The sequence below is a fragment of the Vombatus ursinus genome, unplaced genomic scaffold, assembly GCF_900497805.2.
Source record: "Vombatus ursinus unplaced genomic scaffold, bare-nosed wombat genome assembly UNPS02014819.1, whole genome shotgun sequence".
In the NCBI taxonomy this organism is placed as follows: Eukaryota; Metazoa; Chordata; class Mammalia; order Diprotodontia; family Vombatidae; genus Vombatus; species Vombatus ursinus.
The window spans coordinates 608,946-626,712 of NW_020954597.1; the positions used below are offsets into that span (position 1 = coordinate 608,946).

Sequence of the window (17,767 nt, forward strand, 5' to 3'; positions counted from 1 at the left end):
GATCGGGGGCCCTCCCGGCCCGGGGGGAGCAGTGGGGGGGAGGCCGTCACCGGCGGCCCTCCCGGCCCGGGTTCCAGCTCACCTTGGCCGGGTTGAAGTTGACGTTCTTGGCGCTGCCGTGCTCATCCCCGGACACGGCGGGCTGGTTGTTGAAGCCCTGCTTCACGTTCAGGGCAGTCAGCTCGTCCTGAGGGACAGGGGCACCCTTGAGCCGGCGGCGCTCGGGCCCCGGGGGGGCCCTCGCTGACAGTTGGTGACAGTTAGCCGCCGGCCGGCTGCCCGTCCCCAACTCTCCCGGGGGAGGGGGGCCCGGCCTGCCAACTTTGGCGGGGCGCCGCGGGCGGGGCCCTCGGCATCCTCCTGGGCCAAAGGAGCCGGGACAGCGGCGGCCGGCGGCCCGCGCACTCCCCCCGCCTCAGCCCCCGATCGCCGGCGAGCCCCCTCCCCCCCCCTCCCCCCCCCCCCCCCCCCCCCCCCCCCGGCGCCAATGCCCCCCCCGCCCCCGGGCCGAGCCGGGCCGCGCCGCTCGCACCTCCTTCTGCTTGGGGTCCTGAGGGTAGACGTCGGGCGGGCCCAGCCGCGGCCGCTTCAGCGGCCGGTGCTCGTAGCTCAGGATGCCGAAGGCCGCCATCTTGGCCGGCAGCCCCAAGCCGCGGCGGCGCCGGCTGGGCCCGGCCCGGAGTGAGGAAAGCGAGCGAGAGACGACTGAGGGCCGAGAGCGGAAGGGGGCGGGGCGGGGGCGGGGCCGGGGGCGGGCCAACGGCCGGGGGGCGGGCTCGTGGGCGGGGCCGGGCGCTCGGGGGCGGGGCCGGAAACGGGCAAGCGGCCGGGGCTGGCCGGGCCGGGGAAGGGAGAGCACACAGCCCGTGAGCTGCGAGCCACGTGCGGCTGGCTGGCCGCCTCCGGTCTCCCTCCCGCCCCACTCTGCCCCCTTGCCGCTGTTCCTCCGTCCGTCCGGACTCCCCCCCATCTGCCCGTCCTAGGACACCCGCCTCCTTCTCAGCCACTTGCCTGCCCCGGGACCCCAAGCCCTCCCATGCCTCCGGAGCCGCCTCAGTTTCTTCCTCTGTCCAGTACGGCCCAGGGCGGAGGGAAGGGGCGAACATCTACGAAGCCGATGGATGCCCGGTGCTTACTTCGCTTAACTCAGGAGCCCCAAAGGGATCCCCACTTATGTTATCCCTCCCTACCACGGGGTCCCCATTGTCTGGACATCCAAGGGACCTCAGAGGTCACATCGAGCACCGCCTCGTTTTACGCAGGCTCTTTTCCTCTTCTTTACATTCGAGGAACTTTTAGAAAGTGTCAGCTCTCCGCTCGGAGTGCCCCGCTTCTCCTCCTTCCCCCCCCCCCCGCCCCCCAGCTAGGTCCCGCAATCCCGAAGCGTGCTCCGGCCAAGTCCAAGGCGTACAAGGCGAAGTGGCCTGCTAAATGCCAAACATCTGCGGGGGTTCAGCTTTCGAGCGACAAAAACCATCAAAGCAGTCCCGGGCACCGCAGAACCACTCCGGGGGGGCAACATTCACAGATACGGGTCAATAGAAAGCACCCACAAAGCACATACGAGTAATCCAGCGGCGCTGCAGTGAGCACATAGAGCGCCAGGCCTGGAGTCAGGAAAACCTGACTTGAAATCCAGCTTCAAACGCTCTACTGGCTGTGTGATCCTGTCCAAGTCATTTCAACCTCTGCCTTCCTCAGGGTTGTTGTGAGGACCCAGTGTGATCATATTTGGAAAATGCCTGGCACACAGTAAGCGCTATATAAATGGGAACTCGTATCTAGCAGGGCAGAAGGGAAAGGGCTCTGGGCCCGGCTGGTGCTACCTCGGCATGGGCTTGGAGATCGATTCCAAAATGGAAAAGGGAGTGCATTCCAGGCATGGGGGGACTGCACGGGCAAAGACACAGAGACAGACCCTAGAATGTCCTGCGTTACTGCTAGGTCAGATGTTTTCAGTACATCGGTTAGTTTTGCTGAAGTGAACTTCTCCATCCCACTTGTCTTTTGTTGTCTTTGTTCTAAGATTCTCTTAAGAGGGAGAAAGGGCGTGTGTGTGTGTGTGTGTGTGTGTGTGTGTGTGTGCGCGCGGTAGATGATGCTTTAAGAATCAATACTTCACATATATTACCCTTTGATTCCCCACAGTCACCCCAGGAAATGAATGTATGTTTTGTGAAAATAAAATACATCAATAACAATTTAAAATCAAAAGAATGTCATGTGTGAGCAAAGGCAGGTAAGCCAGGTTGCCCGGGCCACGTGAGTGTGCAAAGGAGGGCGCTGAGGACTGGACCTTTGTCTAGAAAGGGAGGTAGGAGGTAAAGAAACAATCAGCCGGTGGATCAGTCGACAAGCAGCATTCAGCACCTTTCTGTGCCCAGCAGGGTGTTAAGCACTGGGAGTAATACAAAGAAGGGCGAGAGCAGTTTGCTCCCAAGGAACTCGCAGCTGAAACTAAAGCCTCAGGAGGAAAGGGAAGGGCTTTGAAAGTGGACCCGAGCCGGTTTGCTGTTGTTATCATTGTTTCTCCTAGAGGCTCTAGAGACCTAGCAGCAGAGCTTGGGAGAAAGGAAGGGCCTTGCTTAGGCCTAGGCTTTCAACCGGAAACCACCTTCCCGACTTTGGGGGAGGATAACTTGGAGCATGGAGTGAGCAGAGCCTGGAAGCAGTGAAGGCTATTTCGACATTGAGAGAGGTGATGCTAGTGGGGACTCTTGGGAGATGAGGGGGCATATTTGCAAGAAGCTAGTTGAGAAGGCAGACTCCACAAGATTTGACTACTAATTATAAATAGGGTGGATGGGGTTCAGGGGAGTAGGGAAGAGTTGATGATGACCCCAAGGTTCTGAGCCAGGATGACTGAAAGGATGATAGCATCCTCATAACAACAGCTCAAATTTATAGAGCACTCTGGGCGGCTAGGTGGCACAAGGGATAAGAGTGCTGGGCCTGGAGTCAGGAAGACCTAAGTTCAAACGTGGCCTCAGACACTTACTAGCTGTGAGACCCTAGCCAAGTCACTTAACCCTGTTTGCCTCAGTTTCCTCATCTGTAAAATGAACTGGAGAAGAATAAAGCAAACCGCTCCAGTATCTTCACCAAGAAAACCCCACAAAGGGTGGCTAAGAGCCATACGTGATCGAAACAACGAAATACAACATATGGCACTCTAAGGTTTACAAAGTGCTTTACCACTACAACCTTATTTGATCCTCACAAAAACCCTGGAAATCAGGGTTATCTCCATTTTATAGATGAGAAATATGAGGCAAACAGGAGTTAAGTGACTTGCCCAGGGTCACCCAACTAGTAAGTGGCTGTGGTCCACATTTTGGACTCAGGATCTTCCTGATTCCAGGCTCGTTGCTCTGTGCACTGTGGCGCCCCCTAGTTGCCTCAGCAGTAATACTGAAGGCTTCATAGAGGAAATAACCCCTGAGCTGAACCTCTAAATCCGGGAGACAGGACTAGAGAATTTCATTGGAATGAGGGAACTTTCAGGGGAGGAATTTTCCTTTACCAATGCAGGGCAGCACCTTCTTTTCAACTTCTAGTCTTTTTTTTTTTTTAATTAATTTATTTTGATTTGTCAACAATCGCTTCCAGAAGCTTTTGAGTTTTAAATTTTTCTTCCCCTCCCTCTCTACCTTCCTCCCCAAGACGGCGCACAATCTGATATAGGCTATACATATACATTCCTATTAAACGTATTTTCACATTAGTCGTGTTGTAAGGAAGAATTAGAACCAATAGAAGGAACCACCAGAAAGAGGAAACAAAACACAACAGAAGAAAAAAAATAGCAAGTAGTCTGCTTCGATCTGCATTCCAACTCCATAGTTCATTCTTTGCATGTGGATAGCATTTTCCATCATGAGGCCTTTAGTGATGTCTTAGATCTTTGTATTGCTGAGAAGGGCTAAGTCTATCAACATCAGTCATCGCACAACGTGGCTGTTACTGTGTACAATGTTCTCCTGGTTCTGCTCACTTCACTCAGCATCAGACCATACAAGTCTTTTCAGGTTTTTCTGAAGTATGCCTGCTCACCATTTCTTATAGCATAGTAGTATTCCATTACATTCAATACCACAACTTGTTCAGCCATTCCCCAATGGATGGGCATCCCCTCCTTTTCCAATTCTTTGCCACCACAAAAAGAGCTGCTATAAATATTTTCATACATGTGGGTCCTTTTCCCATTTGTATGATCTCTTTGGGATACAGACCTAGAAGTGCTGTTGCTGGGTCAAAGGGTATGCATATTTTGATAGCCCTTTGGGCATAGTTCCAAATCGCTCCCCAAAATGTTTGGATCAGTGTGATGTGGTACCTCAGAGTTGTTTTGATTTGCATTTCTCTAATCAATAGTGATTTAGAGCATTTTTTCATATGACTATAGATGGCTTTAATTTCTTCATCCGAGAACTGCCTGTTCATATCCTTTGACCATTTATCAATTGGGGAATGACTTGTATTCTTATAAATCTGACTTAATTCTCTATATATTTTAGAAATGAGGCCCTTATCGAAGAGACTGGTTGTAAAAATTCTTTCCCCATTTTCTACCTTCCTTCTAATCTTAGTTGCATTGGCTTTGTTTGCGCAAAAACTTTTCAATTTAATGTAATCAAAGTTATCCATTTTGCTTTTCATAATGTTCTCAATCTCCTGTTTGGTCATGAATTCTTCTGTTCTCCATAGATCTGATAGGTAAACTATTCCTTGCTCTCCCAGTTATCAGCCTTTATATCTAAATCATGAACCCATTTTGACTTTATTTTGGTATATGGTGCGAGATTTTGGTCTATGGCTATCAACTTCCAGTCTTAAGTAGAGTTTCCCGGGGTCTCATTGGGAGTGGAGATGGGAGAGCATATTTGCAAAACTGGAAGATTAAGTGACTCGCCAAGAGTCACACAACCAGTATGTGCCAGAGGCAGTGGGACTTAAATCCAAGTCTTCTTGCTTTCAGGGCCAGTTCTTCCTCCCCTAGCCCTGGGAGCAATAATCAAGTCAATACTAGCATTCTCAGAACTGGAAAGCAGCTTGGCAGAAACTAGGTATAGATCAACATCTCACACCATATATCAAGATAAGGTTTTTTAAAAAGTGATATCATAAGCAAATTAGGGAATCATGGAAAATTATACCTGTCAGATCTATGGATAAGGGAAAAATTTATGACTAAACAAGAGATAGAGGGGATCATAGGAAGTAAACGGATAATTTTGATTACATGAAATTTTAAAAGTTTTGCACAAACAAAATCAATGCAGGCAAGATTAGAAGGAAAGCAGGAAACTGGGGGGGGGAGGTTACAGCAAGTTTCTCTGATAAAGGCCTCATTTCTCAATTTATAGGGATCTGAATCAAATTTGCAAAAATATGAGCCATTCCCCAATTGATGAACGGTCAAGGGATATGAACAGGCAGTTTTCAGGAGAAGAAATCAAAGTTATCTATAGTCATATGAAAAAATGCCTGAAATCACTATTGGTTACAGAAGTGAAAATTAAAACAACTCTGAGGTATTACCTCACATCTATCAGATTGGTTAATATGACAAAAGTGGCAGCTAGGTGGCAAAGTGGACAGAGCACTGGGCAGGAAGACTCGACCTCATGAGGTCAAATGTGGCCTCACTTACTAGCTGTCACTTCACCCTGTTTGCCTCAGTTTCCTCATATGTAAAATGAGCTGGAGAAGGAAATGGCAAAGCACTCCAGTATCTTTGTCAAGACCACCCCAAATGGGGTCACGAAGAGCCAGATACAACTGGGTCACAAAGAGTAGGGCAAGACTGAAACAACTTAACAACAAAAACATGACAGAAAAGGAAAGTGACAAATCCAGGAGGGGATGTTAAAAAACAAATGGGACACTAATACACTGTTGGTGGACTTGTGAACTGGTCCAACCATTCTGGAGAATAATTTGGAGCCATACCCAAAGGGATATAAAACTGTGCATAACCTCGGACCCAGCAATACCACTACTAAGTCTGTATCCTAAAGAGATCAGAGAAAAGGGGAAAGGACCTATAAGTACAGAAATGATTATGGTAAACAAACAAACAAAAAAAACACCTAACAGGCGAAATTGTAGCAGCTCTTTTAGTGGTGGCAAAGAATCGGAAATTGAGAGGATGCCCATCAATTGGGGAAAGGCTGAACGAATTTGTGATATATGATTGTCGTCAGCCATTTTTTCCTGGGGCCTAGGCAATGGGGTTAAGTGACTTGCCCAGGGTCACATGGCTAGTAAGTGTCAAATGTCTGAGGCCAGATTTGAACTCAAGTCCTCCTGACTCCAGGGCTAGTGCTCTACCCACCGCACCACCTCGCTGCCCTGTGATATATGATTATGAAGGAATACTATTGTGCTATAAGAAATGATGAGTAGGATGGTTTCAGAAAACCCTGGGAACACTTATATGAACTGATACAAAGTGAAGTGAGCAGAACCAAGAGAACATTGTACACAGTAACAGCAATATTGTAACCATGACCAACTGTGAAAGACTTAGCTCTTGACTCTGATCAATACAACAATCTAAGACAATTCCAAAGAACTCGTGGTGAAAAATGTTATCCACCTCCAGATAGAGAACCAATGAACTCTGAGTGCAGACTGAAGCATATTTTTAATTACTTTATTTTTCTTACTTTTTTTTTGCAGCATGGCTAATATGGAAATATGTTTTGCATGATTTCACATGTATAATTGATATCACATTTTTTGCTTGCTAGATGGAGGGGGAGAGGTAAGAGAAAGGGAAACAATTTGGAACCAAAAAAAATGTTGAAAATAAAAAAAAAACCTTACCATTTCTGGGAAGGGAATGTCAATCAGTTGTTCTATGATCCCACCCACTACCGTTGGGATTTCCCAGACCAAACACTTCTTGGCCACCACTCCAATATCTGGGTATTCCTCCATCCTGGAACGTACAAAGGGGAGTAGGGAAAGTAGGTGGGAGCCACATTGTTAAGGGCCTTCAATGCTGGGGTAAAGAACTGCTTTATTCAGCAATCAAAGGCTAGCCCCTGAAAGTCTTTGAGTAGGGACAGAGCATGGTTAGATCTGTAAGAAGACTCTCTTGGCAGTTCTGAGGAGGATAGATTGGGGAGGAGAGAGACTGCAAATGGGGAGACCACTTAACAAACTATTCCAACAATGCCGGGACAAATGGAGAGAAGAGGACAAATGTAAGGCATGTTAAGGAGGTGGAATTCCTAAGACTCCTAGACAAACGATGGAAGAAGGCAGGACATGAGGGAAAGAGGAAGGTCAAGGCCCAACAGGCATCTTGGTCACGCAGAAATGGATTCAGAGTGAGAGTAAAAGTGAGATCGAGAGATCTGGATTTGGGAGTGATTTGCACAGAGATGATACTTGAACTCCTGGAAACTGGGATTCCCTGACACTCCCAGGGACAGAGTGAGAGCCTCAAGGGACCACTCCTTTCTCCAAAAGTCACACTCAGTGGGCCAGAAATGGATGATTGGACAGCAAAGGAGCTATTTGATAGGTAGAGGAAGATCTAGGTAAGAACAGTATGGAAGCAGGCTTGCTTGGGAAGGAAGACTCTGTGATTTTGTTTGGAATATGTACACTTTGAAAGGTTGCCAGGCTTGGCCAATAGGCAGCTGGAAGTTTAAGCCTGGAGGGAGCTCAGGGGAGAGATTAGACAGTCTAGAGACAGAGATTTGGGAATTAAACTACATTGAAGAAGGAAATAGCAAACTACTCCAGTATCTTTGCCAAGAAAACCCCAAATGGGGTCACAAAGAGTAGGAAACGACTAAAAAAGGACTGAACAATAGTATAGATGTAATATATATTATGAGCAGCTAGGTGGCGCTGCAGTGGATAGAGGGCTGGGCCTGGAGTCAGGAAGGCCTGAGGTCAAATTTGTCCTCAGACACTGACTAGCTGGATGACCCTGGGTGAGTCACTTCATCCTGTTTGCCTCAGTTTCCTCATTTGTAAAATGATCTGGAGAAGGCAATGGCAGACCACTCCAGCATCTTTGCCAAGAAAACCTTAAATGGGATCAAGGAGAGTCAGACATGACTGAACAACAACAACATGGGAGAAAGTACTGCATTTGGAGTCAAAGGACCTGAATTCAAATCCCAACAACCATTGTGGGGTTGGATAAGTCACTTACTTTCTCTGGTGCTTAGGCCAAAGGCTATAGGCTTCATCTGTAAAGTGAATTTATGAGTGTTTACTCTATGCCCAGCATAGTGCTGGCAACACCAAGAAAGGTGAAAATATGGCCCCTGCTGTCAAGGAGCTCACATTCTAATGGGGGAGACAACGTGCAAAAACTAATAATAATACCTAATATTTATATCGCACGAACTTTCTCTGTGCCAAGCATTGTGCTAAGCCCTTTATGGTTATTATTCATTTTATCCTCACAACAACCCTGGGAGGTAGGAGCTATTATGATCTCCATTTTACAGATGAGGAAACGGAGGCAGCGACTTTCCCAGGATCACACAGCTTGTAAGTGTCTGAAGTTGGCTTTGAACTCCTAACTCCAGGCCCAGCATTCTATCCAGTGTGCCACCTCGTTTCTCCTTAAACAAGACGTAGATAGTTAAATAAAAGATAATCTCAGAATCAGCTGGAAGAAGCCTCCTGCAGATGTCTTGAAGTAAGCCAGGGAAACTAGGAGCCCAAAGTGAGGAGGGAGAGCATTCCAGGCCTGGTGGCTAGCCTGTCTCCTCAGTAAAGCTGCAGAAAGGGAGCAGGGGTTGACTTTGAAAAAGATCGCGGGCAGCTGCTATGGGGTGTCGGCTAGGAAATCAATAGCAGACGGATGCCGAGTTACTGAGTAGCAGCAAGGGCCCAGCTGAGATGAGAGGCAGCCAAGAGAAATGGCCAAGTTGCTTGACTTCAGGAAGCCAGGGGCTCCAGTACCACCTTGGATGCCAGGCTGATGACCCTGAGGGAGGCGATTGACATTTCTAAACCTTAGGGAGGCTGGACTAGATGAAGATAATGAAGGTTAATCAGGTTCTAGAATGGAGGGGAAGTGGAGGGAAGGACAGATGGGTAGAAGGATGGAAGGAGGGATGCAGTGAAACCAGAAGCAGCTCAGTGACCTAGAAGAAACAGGAGATATCAAGGGACCCAAGTTGCTTTGGAGGGCAAAGAGCAAGTCTTGGGGGAGTGACAATAACTTCTGCCAGGCCCTTTGTCTTTATGGAGTAGCAGTTCATTTTTCGATAATCCAGCCAGGGACAGGACTGGGTCCTTTACCCCCAAGCTGGTCCTAGCCTCTCTTAATAGCACTTACCACACCCCCCCCCCCTCCACTGTTTCCAGGAGGCTGTTTTATGTGACACAATTCCCCAACTCTCAGTCCCTATGTAGGGCTCTATTGTAGAGGTAGCCCAGGCCCCCAGGTTCTTTCCACCGGAAGTTGTAACAGGAGGAAGTGTGTGGGTGGTGAGGGGCCCCACAGCTTCTGATGAAGAGAGAATGAAAGTGAAGCTCAGGTCTCAGTCAAAACAGTCAACCACCCTGAAGATGCTCCTGTTACTGGCACTGCTGGGGGTGGCCATGAGCTTGGCCTCCCTCACTCCCCAGAGAAGCCAGGACACGATGGCCGGTGAGGAGGGCTGTGACCTGGAGGAGGTGAAGGGGAGATGGGAAAAGAAGGGAAAGGAATCAAAGCTAGGTGCCCGAGCTGAATGGGCCTAGAACCTTCCAAGGGAGGGGGGGGTAAGATGGGCTGGAAGGAGTCCCTTTCCTCAGGCACCCTCCTCCTCTGCTGGTTATTTGTGTTTGATTCCAACCTAGATTTCTTACCGATGTCCACAGCCTCTGCAACCCTCCCAAACGTACAGTGCTGGGTCTTCAATGTTGAATTTATGAATTGTACCTGGGATAGCAGCTCTGGACCCCAGCCTACCAACCTGACCCTCTATTACTGGTACGAACGGAGACAGGGATAAGAGAGGGAGGGACGAGAAGAGGATCTAGGGAGCAAAGGAGGATGAGCTGGGAGACTGAGGCCTCATGGGAGCCAGTTTGCCCAGAGGAGAAGTCCAGTTCAGGTTACAGGAGCCCTATCTGGGGGGGGGGGGGGGGGCGGTGCTGAAGTTCTTAGCCTCACTCTTGGTTTTCCTCCAACCTCTTCCCTCAGGTATAGGGATCCACCCAAGGAATGTAGCCAATACTTGTTTGCTGGGGCCATCACTTCGGGCTGTTGGTTTGGCCGTGAGGATATTGATATCTATAACAACTTCAATGTGGAACTCCGGGCTCCTGGTAGACATTTCAAGCAGGAAATGAAGCTTCAGGATTTGGGTATGAGGGCAAGGGAGAGGTTTGGGAGGAGCCTTGGGGGATGGTGAGGCTTACTCTTTCCCCATAATGTTCTAGGAACTGGTGGGGGGAGAGAGAGTGTTCACAAGGGATCAGGGCCAGGCATAGGGAGTAACAAGGCCGCTAGGGGGGTAGGAGGGTAACTTGATCCTACCCACATGCCCTTCCTCCAGTGATCCCTTGGGCTCCTGATAACTTGACAGTCTACAGTATGAATGACTCACAGCTGGAGCTCAACTGGACCAGCAGTTACAAGGCCATGTGTCTGCAGCACCTGGTACAATACAAGAGTGACATTGACTCCAGCTGGACAGTGAGTGGGGGAGAGGCGGGGAGGAAAGGAGGAGGCCAGGCCCAAGGGTGGCCACAGGGCCCTGACTCCCAGTGACGCTCATCTTCTCCTGGCTTCCAGTTCTTTCATCTACACTCAGGCCCCTTTATCATCAATGTCACACACACTCCCCCAGGCCCCACTTCCATATGTTTCCCAGTGTGGGATGTTGGGCCTCGGACGGTCATTAAAGGAACCATAGAAGGTTGGGATTCCAGGTCAAGGGACTAGCCTGGGAGAAATTCATCTGGGCAGCGCCACTAGACCCCAGACAGCGAGGGAAGAAAGGAAAGGAAAGCAGGTACCCTGACCTTCCAAGGAAGAGGAGGTGGCAGCATGGCATAGGGGAGAGAGTGCTAGCTTTGTAGGCAGAGGGCCTGGGTTCAAATCCTCATTCTGCCAGATTTCAGCAAGTCCCTTCCCTTCTCTGGCCCTGGGTTTCCTCCTCAGTAAAACGAAGGGGCTGGCCTTGACATTCCCCTCTGAGACCCTTGCCGGCTCTCAACTTCTTTTTCTCTGAGCCTATCCCAACAGGATGGGTGCAGAGAGGAGCTGAGGAAGGGGCTGCTCCCTAGGGGGCATCCTCTCCTTTTTGCCCTGGTTTCTCTGGCCTCCTCTTCCCCTAAGGAGCAGTACGTACACCAGAGGCAGCAGTTCGGCTTACCCAGCGTGGATGAGCACAAACTTTACACGTTCCGGGTCCGAAGCCGCTTCAGACCTTACTGTGGCAATGCCCTGCAGTGGAGTCAGTGGAGCCCTGTGGTCCAATGGGGGGGCAGAAGGCCAAGGGGTAAACCCCTCTGACCCCAAGCTCTGCCTCTAATCCCTAATCCCTCTCCCCTTCCATCCTCATCCTTTCCCACCTCATCTAACCTTCCCTCACTCCAGCCCAGTGGCAGCCTTCCCCTGGGCTATTCTGACAAACATCCGTCTCCTCTCGTCTCGGCGCAGGGGACAGAATGGAAGGGAGGTTGGGAAGGGGCTGGGTGGGATTGCTCTGGGCCCCTGATGGGGGCTGTCCCCTGAGGTCCCTTCCTTCGGTGCCCTAGAGCGGCCCTCACTGCCCGTGCTGGAGACTGTGCTGGTGCCCCTCGGCCTTCTGACTGGCTTCATTTTCCTCGTCACCATGCTCACCCGGCTGGAGCGGTGAGATTTAGGGAAGGGGGAGGGGACAGCTGGAAAAGGGTCTCCAGCAGCTCAGCCAGCTCCAGAGGGAGGGGAGCTCGATCTCACAGAACCCTGACTCAGTTTGTCGCCAGTGGAGCCCATGGAAGCGGGACCTTGATGCTGCCTAATCTAACCCCCCAGGGTGTGGGTGATCCTGATGCCCCGAATCCCCAACCTCAACAGCCTGGATGACCTGCTTACCACGCACCAGGGAAACTTCTCGGTAAGAACATAGACGGACAGTCTGCCCGTGTGCCAGGCAGACCCCGAGCACACAGAGACCAACTGTTTGTGTGTGGTGAGGGTGAGCACACTAGCTGGCAGGATGTGGCCCAGTGACTAAGGTGGGGGTGGGGGCTGGGGTGCTCATAAAGGTCCAGAGGAGCTCACTCACTGACAAAAGGCCCTGGAGTAACCTAGAGGATCCCTGGCCTCCTCACAGCAGCCTTCCTCCCCTCCCCCGGGCTGTGGGAACCTTCCCTTCTCCTTCCCCCCACCCCCCATTCCACAAGCTGACCTCTGGCCTTGGGCGGCTATCTGTTCTTAGACTTGGAGCGGTGTGTCCAAGGGGCTGGCTGAAAGTCTGCAGCCAGACTACAGTGAGAGGCTATGTCACGTGAGCGAGCTCCCCCCGAAAGCAGGGGCCCAATCGGAGGGGCCCGGGGGCTGCCCCAACAGCCAGCACAGCCCTTATTGGGCCCCTCCACCATGCTACAGTCCAGACCCCGAGCCCTGAGGCTGGACTCAGAGACTCTACCAGCCAATGGCTAGACTCTGGCCCTGACCTCCTGAAGATGCTCTTCGGGCCCTCAGCGCTCTCTCCCTCGGCCCCCTCCTCCTTCCGGGCCCCCTCTTTGGGAACCTCCCCCTCTTGCTGTACCTGCCCCCCCCCCCCGCCCCCCGCCCTTCCTTCTCTCAGGACTCTCCCTCCCTCCCTCCCTCCTTCCTTCATACTATTCCTGTATCAATAAAAAAAAAAAAAGAATAAAGTTTCAGTTCATGAGAAACAGGAATGTTTGTGGTGTAGGAGGGTAGAGGGGGGACATTTGGGGGTGGGTGTGGTGGAACACCGGCCAGGCTCAGACTGCAGGCCAAGTTGTGATCCCAGATAGTAAAGGTTAATGGGGGGGGGGGGCGGGGTGGTCCAAAGGTACACTTGTCTTGGAGCCTTCTCTGCCCACTCTGGGAGCTAGCCTGGAGTTGGACTGGTCCTCCTCAACCCCTAATCTCTTTTGGACCCCACCCCAGTTGCCCTCTCTTCCCTGAGCACACACACACAGTCTCATCATCTTTGCCTGACCTCATAATCACTCAGAACACTGGGCCCCACCCATGATCCTGCTGGTTAACCTCACACCTCCACTGGCCAGACCACCTGTGCCCCTGACCAGTCCATGGGATACATTCCATTCCTCACCCCCTGCTAGTGTCCAGCAGACCTTACATCCTGTATGAGACAGAAAATCAGAGCATGTTCATTTACATCAAGCATGGGGGTAAGGGGTGGGAGCCAGGGGAGAGGTGCAGGACCATTTGACCTGATGTTGGGCTGCTGGTTGGAGGCCTAGAAGGTGCTTTCCTGAGCACCAGCTCATCTGAGCTCATGCCAGCCTCCTCTCCCTTATATAAGTTAGGGGAGGGCAGCCAGGGTTGGCAAACACACCACTGGCAAAGGGACTTGAGGGCAGGCAGGGCTCTTGCCTCTTGGCTCCCCCCTCCCCCAGCTTGCCCTCCCCGACTTCCCAGCGCTCCCAAAGGAGGGCTCAGATATCTCCACTGCCCTGGTGTGTCTTCCAGATAACCAGCAATTTCTGGCCAACATCAACTGCTCGGTCTTGCTGCTGCTACAATATCTTCACAACAAAATGGGAATGCGCAGTTCAGGTTAGAGCCTGCCAAGGCCCACCCCAAACCCCATCCTGGGCCACAGGGGTAGCCCCTGCTTGTCCCATGACCTCTGCTCCTTTGCTCTCCCTCTGAAGTCTCCCTCTGGTTTCCCCATAGACCTCGTCGACCTTTGTGATGAGGCTGGTACTCTGAAACTCCTGTTTCAGGTGAAGCTTCCTGGGGAGTCAGCTTCCAAGTTCCTCCAAGACAGAAACGTTTACTACATTTGCAAGGTGCAGCGTGGACCCCGAGGTGAGACCTTGTGGTTCCTCCACCCCCACCCCCTCTTCCCAGGGAGCGTCCCCCAGGGGCCTAATCGAGGACAATGCCTCCCACCTGAAGCAAGCCAGGACTGGGAGCCAGAGGACCGAGTTCCAATCTGATCTCTGCCGCTGTCAAGCTGTGTGACCTTAGGCAAGTCTGCTCTGGCCCTGTTTCTTCCTCCGTAAAATGAAGGATTTGGGCTGGATGGTCTCTGAGCTCCCTTCCAGCTCGAAGCTCAGGGTGCTCTGATGTGGTGTGGGCCTCAAGGGGGGGGTAGGTCTCTCCCTCCTCCCGTCGCAGTCCTCATCTTGAGGAGAGAATATAAACGGTGCCTCCAGACCAAGAAAAAACCGGGGGTGGGGGGTGAAATTCCAGCTGGGTCTGAAAGGCTAAGAGTTTGGCTGGGGTAGGGCTTCCACCTGGGGATAGCTCAAAGCTCTGTTTTCAGGGACTAGAAGTGAAAATGCTTACAGGGCTATTGTGCCCTTGCTGAAGGAGCCAGAGCAAGACCTACTGGGTATGCATCACGATGGGGGCAAGGCGGGGAGGCACATAAGACAATCTGGCCCAAGGGGAGAGAGAGGGCACTGAGGACAAGATGGGAGGGTGGGTAAGGAGGACTAGGGCCAGGCCCTATGGGGGTGGGGCTTTCAGTACAGATGCGCTAAAGTGCTCGAATAGTCTCCAATCATTTCCTGAAGGCAAGGACATGGCTCCTCCTGCCCTCAAGTTGCGTAGGAGCCCGGGGAGGGAGGCCGTGTGCTCAGGTGGTGCTAAGTGCAGTGAAGGCCGAAGTGCGAGACTGGAAGAGGGAGGGATGAATGGAAGGGAGCTAATGGACCAAACCCACTATTTCTGTGTATGTGTGTGGTGTGCTAGGTCCCCTGCAGCCCAGCTCCCTGACCTTCATCATTGCCATCTTTCTCTCAGTCTCTGTCCCCTTGCTTCCCTGTGCCCATGGCTATGAGTATCAGGGCTTCTGATGGCTGCCTAGGCTAGGGCCAGGCACATGCCACATGGGCCTCTGCCCCTATTCCTCACCAGTAGTCAGAGAAAGCCAGGGATCATGTGTGGCCTCAATAATTTTTGCTTGTATTGGACAGTGAGGCTGCTGTCCATTCCAGGCCAGGGTGGAAAAACCCCAATGACAGAGGGCACGGGTTAGGCTAAGCGGGGTCTCAGTGAGTCTTAGTGACCATAAGGAAGACAGGACATTTCCTTATTGACCAGGGGACTCACATTTTATTTCCTGGGCCCAGATACCCTTAAAGCACAGTGTGACGCTCTGGAAAAGAGTCGAATACAGAAGCTCCGTGATCAGGCCGCTAAGAAAATCGTTCCTAAAAAAGTTCACATAATCGAGCCGGTGAGACTTGTTGTCCCTGACTACCCACAAGCCTATCAGCATTCTCAGCCCCTCCCCCGAGACCTGCCCCCTGACTGGCCTCCCCGGCTTCTCCTCCTTTCCAAACTGGACCCTCCCTGATGTAGTCCCACAGCCATTTTCTCAAGTGGATAGCATCCCCTCCATTGTCAGCGGTATAGAGCCAACCGCTCAACAGGTGCTCCCCCACCCCTTCCCCATCTAGAGCAAAACTACAGCACGAGCCCGAACACCAGCGAAAGTGGAACAAGAGACAGTCACTCAAAGAGGGGTTTCTTCACTTTCCAAGAATAAACCTGAAACCACCGGCAAGAAACATAAACACCGATAAGTTAGTCAATAAAGGGTGTAGTAGCAGCAGTGGTGCCTGAGCAGGCCTTCCTGGCTGGCTCAGTACTAGTTGGGGAGTTCCTGTGGAACAAGCCCTGGGGGCTTGCGGTGGGTTGCAGGCTCCATAAAGTATCTGAAGGTTGGGGGGGGGGGGGGTTTGGGCAAAGGAATAGACGTAGAAATGTTCCACACAAGGCACCTGGGAGTCCCTCTCTGGAGCCCTGGGTGAGACCACATTTAGTGCAGGACTGGGCTCAGCCCTGGGAGCCACCCTTTAAGAGGGGCCGGGAGCAATCAACATCCAGAAAGGGGAGACCAGGACGGTCGAGGAACCTGCCATAACATTCTCGGGGAAGGGCGGTTGAAAAACCCTGGCATGTGGAACCTTGAGGTTGGCAAGGACCATAATCACAATTGTAGAATTCACTATTCCAAGAGAGCTGGGGCCAACGGTAGGGGGTAGGAGTCCCATGCTGCTTTGGGCCCCAGACGAGAAAGCTTCCTAACACGAACATCGGGATAGACTGCTTTAAGAGCTGATGACTTTCCTGTCCTGGGAAGTCTTCCGGATGGAATTCTTGCCTCAGATTGGAGGCTGACTTAGTGGACTTGTAAGGTTCTTTGCCTGGATGAGGGCAGAGTTGGCCCCAAGAGCAGAGTGAAGTTATCGGAGACAAGAGGGTACGGGGAGTACAAGAAGATGGTGGGCAGATTGTGAAGGTGAGGCGGCGGGGCCTGCTTGAGGTCCTGTCACACGCTGGGATGGCACTGGACTCCCCCAGTACCACCAAAGGCCACAAACGCCCACTTTCCCTCTCCTGGCCACGCTTTGCAGCTCTTCCATTCCAGGTCTCCCAGGAGGGCAAGGAGGCAGCAGAAACCAGGGCCAGTTCTAGGTATTTATCTATTTCTTTATTTATTTCTTTATGTTTCCATTTATTTATTTATTTATGTCTCCATTTATTTAATTTAATCATTTGACACACTTTCTCACTTGGATCTAGTACATACATACATTGACACAATCTGGGCAGGACCCAGGACACGATGGGAACCCACAGCAGGAAGGGGCAGGGGACTGTGCTGAGGGAGCTGGGGGAGGAGCTGGCCAAGGCTCTGAGGAGGGGGGGGGTCTCTAGACACCCACCCAAGTCATCCCCCAGCCCTGGTGGTGTCGGTGGTGGTGGCGGCGGTGGTGGCGGCGGCGGCGGCGGTAGCTGCGGCGGCGGTGGGAGCAGGAGCGGCGGCGGCGGCGGCGGCGGCGGCACTGAATCCAGAGCCCAGGCAGGAGCTCCCAGGACTGAAGACTGGCCCTGGACCCAGGGCACTTCAGCTCCTTCCTTCTCCGAACAAATGGGGGATCCTTCCCTAAGCCACCACAGGCCCCCAGCCCCCTTGGCCTTCCTGGGATTGGCCTCTCCCTGGGGAGACCAGGCTGTTCCATCTTTCTGCAATTCCTCTCTCCCTTTCCCCTGGGGCTTGCCAGGGACTGACTCTCCTTCCCTAGCATCTGGATGTGTCTGTCTGTCTGTCTGTCTGTCTGTCTGTCTGTCTGTCTGCTGTCTGTAGTGTTTGCCTTGTGTCACGATTATAAAGCCTTCACAAAGAAAAGCAATCCCCCCCCAATCCCTAGCACCTTGCCTCTCTGTTAAAATCTCTATACTTGTGTTTATATATCGTAAAAAGTTTATAAAAAGCTTTTAGGTTATCTGCAGCTTTCCAAAGGGTTGCCTTGGCCTGGCTGGCTGCTCCAGGGCTCAGGCTTGGGCCCTCCTCTGTCCCTGCCCCCACCCACCCCCAGTTTGGGGGTCACTGCATAAAAAAAAAAAAACCCAGGCCTTGGCTGGCTGTGACCAATCAGGCTCAGCTGAGCAGAGTGAGCAGAGCGAAGGAACCAAACGGGGAGGGAGAGAATGAGCTTAGCCCAACTTAGTTTAGCTCAGCCCAGCTCAGCTCAGCTCAGCTCAGCCCAGCCCAGCCCAGCTCAGCTCAGCCCACCCCGGGCCCCGGGGCCGGCCCAACCCAGCCCAGCCCAGCCCAGCCCAGCCCAG

General features: G+C 52.1%; 3 protein-coding genes across 5 annotated transcripts in view; 2 read left to right on the forward strand and 1 right to left on the reverse strand.

Annotated features, from left to right (window-relative positions):
• MED12 (mediator complex subunit 12) overlaps positions 1-632 on the reverse strand; it is a 23,725-nt gene extending 23,093 nt beyond the window's left edge. Inside the window, exons 1-2 of the mRNA XM_027836719.1 lie at positions 533-632; positions 83-187 (exon numbers count right to left, since the gene is read on the reverse strand). Coding sequence (XP_027692520.1) covers positions 83-187; positions 533-631 — 204 coding nt within the window. The 5' untranslated portion in view covers position 632. The remainder of the gene's footprint in view (positions 1-82; positions 188-532) is intronic.
• An 8,861-nt stretch (positions 633-9,493) lies between these two features.
• Positions 9,494-12,806, forward strand: IL2RG (interleukin 2 receptor subunit gamma). 3 transcript variants are annotated; one of them, XM_027836710.1, is made up of 8 exons: positions 9,494-9,634; positions 9,826-9,958; positions 10,172-10,335; positions 10,527-10,666; positions 11,318-11,474; positions 11,734-11,830; positions 11,993-12,074; positions 12,399-12,806. In XM_027836710.1, exons 1-8 carry the CDS (start codon positions 9,505-9,507, stop codon positions 12,585-12,587), a joined length of 1,092 nt encoding a protein of 363 aa, XP_027692511.1. In that variant the 5' UTR covers positions 9,494-9,504; the 3' UTR covers positions 12,588-12,806. The 3 variants fall into 3 exon arrangements, with proteins under 3 accessions (XP_027692511.1, XP_027692510.1, XP_027692512.1); XM_027836709.1 differs by having other exon boundaries at positions 9,495-9,634; positions 11,312-11,474; XM_027836711.1 differs by having other exon boundaries at positions 9,496-9,634; positions 9,847-9,958; positions 11,312-11,474; positions 12,399-12,805.
• Positions 12,807-13,027: 221 nt separating this feature from the next.
• Positions 13,028-15,835, forward strand: CUNHXorf65 (chromosome unknown CXorf65 homolog). The gene is given in 7 exon segments (XM_027836712.1): positions 13,028-13,291; positions 13,293-13,347; positions 13,649-13,735; positions 13,856-13,990; positions 14,451-14,519; positions 15,262-15,368; positions 15,592-15,835. Coding segments are annotated over 7 exon segments (687 nt in total). The 5' UTR covers positions 13,028-13,183; the 3' UTR covers positions 15,718-15,835.
• Positions 15,836-17,767: the final 1,932 nt, after the last annotated feature.

Bases quoted from the DNA above. Each gene is read 5' to 3' on its own strand.
- IL2RG (XM_027836709.1), top strand. From the start codon at position 9,505: ATGAAAGTGAAGCTCAGGTCTCAGTCAAAACAGTCAACCACCCTGAAG. The intron at 9,959-10,171 runs GTACGAACGGAG...CTCTTCCCTCAG, and splicing joins AACCTGACCCTCTATTACTG to GTATAGGGATCCACCCAAGG. The intron at 10,336-10,526 runs GTATGAGGGCAA...CCCTTCCTCCAG, and splicing joins AATGAAGCTTCAGGATTTGG to TGATCCCTTGGGCTCCTGAT.